Source organism: Rhopilema esculentum, chromosome 3, assembly GCF_057945365.1.
Source record: "Rhopilema esculentum isolate cy_ngs chromosome 3, ASM5794536v1, whole genome shotgun sequence".
Classification (NCBI taxonomy): Eukaryota; Metazoa; Cnidaria; class Scyphozoa; order Rhizostomeae; family Rhizostomatidae; genus Rhopilema; species Rhopilema esculentum.
Genome location: NC_142817.1, coordinates 7,304,456 through 7,312,910, shown reverse-complemented (window position 1 = coordinate 7,312,910; position 8,455 = coordinate 7,304,456). Strand labels below are relative to the sequence as shown.

The following is an 8,455-nucleotide window of genomic DNA, read 5'->3' as shown; positions in this document are numbered from 1 at the left end:
TTGACACGCCAAAGTAAAAGCCAGTCTGGGGAAGCAAGCTGTGGAACTTTTGCATGTGAATTGACACGCAAGAAGAAACATATGGCCTGAAGATTCGTGTTGAATGGAGTGCCATGAGCTGTCCAAGTACGCTGGCCATCATTCAGTGTCGTGTATTCATTATTTCCAGCGATATTTTACACTGAAGCGTAGCAAACGCAGTGATATAATCTAATATCTCAAAAATCGGCACTGTAATGTATGGTTAATGGCTGTGTTGACTTAACAAAGAGATTGAGAACGGAATCTAAAGTAAGGTGGCGAAGGCCCAGCTGCTTAACAATGGAGTATGCGCAGGGCGAGATTAAATGAATCGTCAAGATTGACGGCTTTGCATTGTTTAGTTGTCCTTGTGAAGAGACCATAGTCTTCTTTGCAATAAGCAGTCGTGATACTAGCTTCAAGGGTCATTTACGCACTAGCCATTTCGGATATAGACACTCAGTTTCGCGATGAAGACAGTACTTTTTGCTTGCTTGTGTTGTGTGACTTTGTTAGCGTGCGTAGCAAGACCAATGAACGAGAGTAAGAGACAGTTTCAAACGACTTGCACATACTGGCGATATAATCTTTGCGATAACATGTCGTCAAGAGATCTTGCTGAAAGGAGACAGGTTAGAGAATTTTCTCGTTATTCATTCTTTCATTTTTATTAACTTTCTATTAGACTAAATACATACTGCCTATCTTTCAGAATTCAAACTTTTTTCAAATTTCCGCACGGATCAATTCATTTGATTGATGATATGTATGGCTATCATTAATTTCTTTTTATTGTACATAATGTACATAATAATTCATTGTACATAATGCTATCTCATTTAAAGATGGTACGAAATAGCGGAATCATAGCATTCTTAAACACTTTTCATCCAAGACTCCAGAGAGTATAACTGTCGAATCCTGACCGAAAGTATACAGAAATTTATATCAAAATCTGTGGCTCATAATTCACATTTTTAGATTTCCAATCGATCTTAACACCAATGTGGTGCACAACCATCCCTTCGGTTCACCCCCCAATCTCGGCACACTGAAAACAAACTCAAAAAGGCTATTTACATTTTTTAAACCACGCGTCATCAATTGTACATGTTAGTCTTTGACATCTGCCTTGTAATGTTTGTGTTCTTTCCGCTTGAAAAATTTACCTTTAGCGAGTATCAGCACTGGTGCGATGATGGAAGATGCCGAGTGCTTTGAACTCATAACTCGAAGAGTGAACTATGCTACACATTCCTTACAACAGGACATCTTTATTTTACCCAGGCATTTCAGAAATAGTCTACATAGAATTAAAAAGGACCAGTCTCTTGTATATAGAAACAAGCAATTTTCCTTTTGGAAATCTTAAGATAACAACTTTCTTTACACCTTTATTGTATTCAAATATCTTCCACCTTATGCAATGCTCAGGCTACATCTTTTTGTTCACATCTGGGTTTGGATTTAGATATTACACTTCCGAGTTATGTCGTTTTGTCATGGCAACTCTTTTCTGTACAGTCTTCATTCATCAATCCTGAATTAGCCCATTTCAATCATCATCTTAAATACTGTGTAGCTTCTTTATAACTGGTTGGTTTTCTATCGTGAAACGAATCTCTTTTACTACGCTCGTTTTGTTTTCTATAGGGATTAAGATTTCCCATACCTAGTATCGAGTCATCAACATAGAATCGGGTTTTTGTTTACCTTTGTAAGAACTACAGGCTGCAATGAATGAGATATGATATGACAAAAGAATTCTTAACTTTCGATTTTGAAGATTCAGTAGCGAGCGAGATATGAATGAATATAAAGATTTCAAGATTCAAAAATCCATGACAAATTATAATCCTTAGAACGATCCAATTAACAAAAAGGTTTAAAATGCATGCTTTAGCTGATGTTTTGTGTTAAACTGTAATTCTTAGAAAGCTTGTATAGTTTTTCTATGTATGAATAATGAATGGAAAACAAAGCGCCCAAACGGCTCTTTGGTTGACTGCTAAAATTCTACACTACTATGACCCATTCACGTGCTTGATTATGATGTAAGGGTTCTGAAAGATTGCTTGTCATTAAAAAAGTGTGCAAAGTTTCCGAAAATTTGGTAGAAGTGCAGGAGGTTTATTGTAGAAGATGTTTTTTCGGTTTATCGGAATGGAACATGTTAGTGCCTGTTGGAAATCGCATTTGTTATGTGCGCGTTTTCTGACAGAAACCCAATTGGCTTAAACAAATATTACAAAAGAACTTTTTAGATTATGGGTTTTTGTTGAAAAGATTCGCAAAGATTGCAGGTTTATTTTTGTAAATCCGGAATCTCGTTTCGCTTTTTCGCTAAATGTTTGTTTAAGTGAGGCTCTATTTCTTAGTACTGCATATCTTTCATTTAAAATGGAAATGGCTAGCTTGTTTGCACTACAGCCGTGATGCAATGATATTCTTGATTGAACAACGCTACCTTGCTTTGCTAACGATCAATGTTTGCTTCTTGCGCATCTCTGTTTGTTTACGTTGTATAATCAATGCCATTCGGTTACTTGCCTACAGGGAATTAGCTGCCGAGAGAGTTTACAAAATTCAATTGCGAATAGGGAAGGTAGGGATGAATGAGAGTGGGGAGACACCAGAACTGACAATTTTCCAACTAGTGTTGAGAGTAACTAGTAACCATTGCCAAAGTATTTTTTATTCAAACTCTATTTTCTTTAAGTGAACTGAGAATAAAAATTATCTTCTCACATTTGGCTAACGTTTGTAATCTTGACTTTGAATAGTGCTAGAGAAGTATAGGCGTCATAGATTTTGATAAAAGGTTTGTTAAAAACACAATAATCGGTGGTGTCTTTGAATAGCTTTAAAGTGGCAAATGGACCTTCAAATATGCACTTTCACAATTCCAGTCAGTTAACATGATAGAGCAAGTGCAAGCTGACATGAAAATAGCCCTACGTGAAAAGTCGTCTGACAAACACAATAAGATATTATGTGCAGCAATCGAGAATTTTTTCAGCAGTTTCATTTTCTTTTTTCAGATTTAAAAAAAATTCACTCCAGCAGACGATGTTTACCCTCGAGCTATACCCATATGCAAAACAGCATCATTTTTAATCACGCACAATAATGTTTTCAGTTTATCAAGTGTTATTTCATTCTTGTTTTAAAATAAGCGTTTATTTTCAGCTGAAGTGGATGCAGATGTTCCCTGCATTTCCTAATGTTACACAATTTGTATTTTCTGCTAAGGAAAGGCATTTATCTGTTCTGGTGTATATTAATTTCATCTTATTTTATTGTATTAAAAAGATCTTCCCAGTCAATATTAAAGCCTCTCTCGAAAACCCAAATTATAAAGAAATTCTGTCTGGATCAGGAGTATGAATTGAAAAGTGATTAAGATCAAATTTATGGTTTAGTAAGGAGACGAATTCTTCACATGAATGGTTTCTTTGCTTAATATTGATTTTTGAAGAGAATGCGGTTTCATGTACAAGCGTTGATCGTAATATGCCTTGGGTCATACATTAAAATTCAATGCGAACTTTTGCTACTAAGTGCTTTTAAGTTTGATGTTATGGGGATCTTTGATTTTCCCAAAGGGAACATGTCATGAGCTCCTGTATCATTAAAAAGATATTAATTGAAGTCCCTGGTACGCCGTTGCCTCATCTCCCCTTGCCTCGTGGCCTCACTGCCCCCATCTCTCCTCTTGACAAAACAAGCGTGTCCCATGAATCCCGTGTCGGCTTAAACCAATGGCAAAACTTGGAAAGGGTTAGAGAGAGAGGAGATTTACTATATTTCAATTTTCCAACCCAACCCTATTCCAGTTGTATGCGCGAACGAAAAGACGAAGAATGACTTAGTGAATGCAATCGGATAAAAAGAAGTCTTGTGTAAATTCATTAATAAGTTATTCAGTCTTTCTTTACGCTTAAGGGAACAAGACATATGGTTAGGGTAAGGTAACGCCCACATATATTAGTCATAACAATAAGTCATCTTTGAATCATGTAGAAAATCTCCGTCATTGAAATTAAACTGTTGAGGTGAGAATTAAAGATTATTGGAATAAGTGATTTTTAAGGAGTTTTTGTTCTTGATAACGCTCAAACCAAGCACAACGAAGGGGCAAAAATCGCTTTCTTAGTGTTAGTTATCAGCTGAACACGATTAGAAGTAATTTCAATTCATAATCAGTCATTTATATAGCCCAGAATACACGACATGGACAGCAACCCAACAATAACAACACCCAAATCCTAACTTTTTCGTTCGTTGTTTTCTGTCGAAGGTTGTCAAAGTCTAGGGGTACTGTCAAAAAGAAAGATGGACACTTTTCTGGACTCTGCTGTCATTCTCCTGAAGATTTCTATTTCCACAAATGCTGTAAACCAAGTTTAAAAGATTAAACATGGTTAAAAAGGCCCCTGTATTCTGGGAAATTAGTCTTCAACTCTGCTCGTGACTTAGTTGTCAATGCTTTATATGAGACTACTAAAATTCACCAGAAAACGATTCATTCTTAATTTTGAGAATCACTCAATTTAGGCTTTTTCGTGATTTTTTCTCCAATATCTTCAAAAGAGGTCAAGGAACATTACCTCTTTAATTATTAAAACGTTTTTATTTCAGCCAGAGTAAGTTATCACTTTCCTAAAATCAAAGCCCAAAATTCTATTCAAAGCAAATCCTGGATTGAAAATAATCCTGGCATGTTTATGGGAATCCACACAATTTTCCCTTTAAAAATAGCGCGTAGACCGCCATTTCCAGCTTCAGCCCGAGTAGCTGCGGCAGGGCCAAACGCTGACGCGGCCTTTCAGCTCGACTTGAATCTTTATTCCGTGCGGAAATTTTGGGAAGCCAGCCTTATCAAATCAATTTTTAATACGACAGAACCGTTTCTGAGCCTGATTACCTTGGAGAATAGAAAACAAATTCTCTATTTGAGCGTCATTCTGTTGAGTAAAGTCAAACAGATCGCCTTAAGCTGTTGCGCACGAGCAAAGGAGTAAAGGCGAACGGAAATCTTCAGGCGCAGCCTTAAAAGATAAACCTATTAGCAGGGATTTCTGTGTGAACACAAGGTCTGGGCCACCCTAAATCTGAGAAAGTTTCTAGAAACATATTCATAATCGAATTCTGCCCCAATGATTATATAATTTTTTGTTGATTTCAAAAGAGCGTCGGTGAGGATTGACCGACTGACCTTTGACAAAGTGCCAGTGTGCTCTCTATTCACGTTCGAACGCAGTTCTTTAGTGCTCTCATTCTCTCGAACGTCTACTTACAATAGACTGTCAGCCAAAGCTTGAGTTTTTTCAAATATGCATCTTATTTAGAAGTGTTCATTATTTTGAAAATTTCAACGCACAAATAAAATGTTCGGTGTCTCCGATTTTTATGCCATCTTGTTCACAGAAGTAGTTTATAGAAAACGCTAATCAAGATTAAAATTTTTGATTCTCCTAACAAATCCTTAAGTATAATATTAATAAAAGCTATAAAAAGGCAAAATTTTGAGTTAAAAGTGAGAAAATCTAACGTAATTTATAAGATCAGGGTAAATAAACATTGGGAATCGAGGTTTTATGTTTAAAGTTACGAGAGTTGTATAGAAAAGTCAACTCTCTTCCTCTGTTTCGAATCTTTTTTCGCACTTTGTCTATGAGTTTCGAAAGGAAGTATTTTATCCTGGCTTTCCTTTGGTCATACCTACCTCGGCTGAAGCCCCTTATGCTGTCCTTTACTTTCAACTTGGTTCGTTTTTGGTAATCAAACGTTTTCCTTAAATACTCATCATTGTAGTCTCATAAGCTAATTTCTCGCAACTGTTTATTTCTCAAAGCCATAATTAAACTGACTCACTTATTTATTTTTTGGCAGGGCGAAGGTGCAAGAAAAGGACGAAATTTAATAAATGAAGATTTTGAGCAGTTAGAGGCAGATGAAAAAAGAAGCTCTTCAAGCCGGCAGACGAAGAAAGAACTCATGAACACTTTGATGGTTCTTGGCAAGCTTTTAGAGGATAACTAAGAATTGACTGCAATATGCAATGGTTAGGGAAGATGCTTAAGGATAAACTGTAAGCCAAAACGACGAATATAGCAAAATATTGTAAGATATAGTCTTAATTTCAATAGAAGAGAACCTAGCAATCTAGCATGTTGTGTGTTTATCGTTTTTCTACCTGTTCTATCTTTTGCAGATCATTCAGGGCCATCGTTACCAATCGCAAGATAAGATAACTCATTGGGAAACAGCAAGATGTTGTACTCTTAAGTCCATGCCTTACAATACACCCCCTCTAATAAGTCCCCACCCTAAAGTAAATTTTGTGAAATAAGCGCCCCTCTTTCAAATTAGACCCCACGGCCTCAAGAGCAATAGGTTTATCCAAGTATATCTACATTTCAAGCATACTGACCACCCTGAAATAGAGGAAGAAAATTTACCCTTGCAATATTTTTGGTTGCTGTTTAACAAGCACCCAATTTCTAATAAGACCCCATCGAATATGCCCAAGCCTCAATTTTTTTAGTAGAAGAAGCCGTCGGGGGGCTTATTTGAGGAGCTACGGTATTTCAGGTGAATAATATTTTTTAAAAACAAAGAAGGTTGTATAAAGAGCTTTTGAAGTGTTTTAGTTCTTTTTCACAAAATGACACATTTAATAGGCCTTTCTTGGATAATTTTGATAGTCTTTTTGAAAACTCGATAAGCCTATGCCAAAACTGGGTGCGCGATTTTATAAAAATCCCAATTTCCAGGCTTCAAAAGTGACTATGAGATAAACAACAATCCTTTTTTAAATTAGCACAAAATGCACCCCTGTGGTAATTTTCAGGAGATACTTGTGATGAATCCATATCCTCACTTTTAGTATTGACCAACGTGTTAAAGGTAAGGTATCACTTTAGGCAAACTTCCCTTATACACTCTTTTTTTATAAGAACAATTTATAAGAACACGAGCCTCAAAACTGGTCAAAAGTTAAGAACAAATTAAGAACAAGCTGAGGCTGAGCTTCTGCAAAATGCAATTTTGAACAACGTTTTTTCTCAAAATCGCGGATTTTTAGCGATGTGTGGGTGCTTTTTCGGTGAATATTCAAATTTGTCAGCATATTAAGGCTGTCTTACTCAGTCTGTTGGCAAATGAGGCCTGAACACCTCCTTAGAGCGAAAAAGCTAGCAATAGCACAGCTTACACCCTCTTAATTTAAGAACAAATTAAGAACAATGCAGCCTCAGATTTTCGAAAAAAATTGAGAACAGCCAGCCTGAACTTAAATTTACTGGTTCTTATAAAAATGAAAGGATGTAATCTCGTTAGATTGCTTGCAATTCCTTGAATATAAGAACATTACTACAATGAACGGAAGATGACTGAAGGGATATTAAGGGGTATCGCTATGGTGGAGAAGGTGGGGAGAAATTCAATGCCAAAAAGGAGTTTTATGCCATCTAGGTGTTTTTTTTTGCAAATTTTTTATCGAAGAATTGTTGAAGAATTCGTCATCTTTGTCAGGAAACGGGACCTGGATACCATCTTTAAACACAATATCTGGCGAAGGCCCTGGGGACTCATTTGTGTATTAAAAGGGAGTAGGTCCATTCTTTTATGTATCGAATGGCTAATCGAATATTTCCCGTATAGTTTCATTTATTCTCTAATCTGAAAGAATTTTCATACATACCAGAAAAACCGAAGCCACTTTGCAGAGTTGCCAGGTCGGCTTTTTCTGGCCAAAATTTTCTGATATTTGCTTTTTTCAGAGTTAAATTGCCTGAAAAATTTGTTTTTGTCCTGCTGCTTAAAATGGGATCTTCCTGACATTATTTAGGAGAAGTTTTGAGGACATTCCTTTATTTAGATAATTTATCAATGATTTGAATATAAAAATAAATTGAAAAAGTAATTAATACTGTACAGTAAACCTGATTGTCAAATATAGCCTACACTCTTTTTTGATAAGAACCAAGTAAATTTAAGTTCAGGCTGAGTGTTCTCAATTTTTTCCAAAATCTGAGGCTGGGTTGTTCTTAATTTGTTCCTTAATCAATAATAAGCAGTACGATTGCTAGCTTTTTCTTTATCTAGCTTTTTCGCTCTAGGGAGGTGTTCAGGCCTCATTTGCCAACAGAGTGAGTAAGACAACTTTCATTTGCCGACAAGTTTGAAAATTCACCGAAAAGGCACCTACACATGTCTAAAACTCCTCGTTTTTGAGATAAACCGCTGTTCAAAATTGTTTTTTAGAGTACACGTATTTTTTGTAAGAAACTAAGGTCCGGTGCTGGTAGGCAGTTTCTTAAATTTTCTGGCCACTTTGCTATCAAAAGTTTCTTACTTTCTTCTTAAATTTCTTAGGTAATGAATTTTTTAAACGTATTTTCAAAGTAAAGTAAATAGTTCACTCACA

The 8,455-nt window shown here is 36.0% G+C and overlaps 1 protein-coding gene across 1 annotated transcript; it reads left to right on the top strand.

The window, feature by feature from the left end:
* On the top strand, positions 1 to 6,193 carry LOC135692718 (uncharacterized). The gene is made up of 2 exons (XM_089112314.1): positions 1 to 653; positions 5,917 to 6,193. Exons 1-2 carry the CDS (start codon positions 492 to 494, stop codon positions 6,064 to 6,066), a joined length of 312 nt encoding a protein of 103 aa, XP_088968440.1. The 5' UTR covers positions 1 to 491; the 3' UTR covers positions 6,067 to 6,193.
* Positions 6,194 to 8,455: the final 2,262 nt, after the last annotated feature.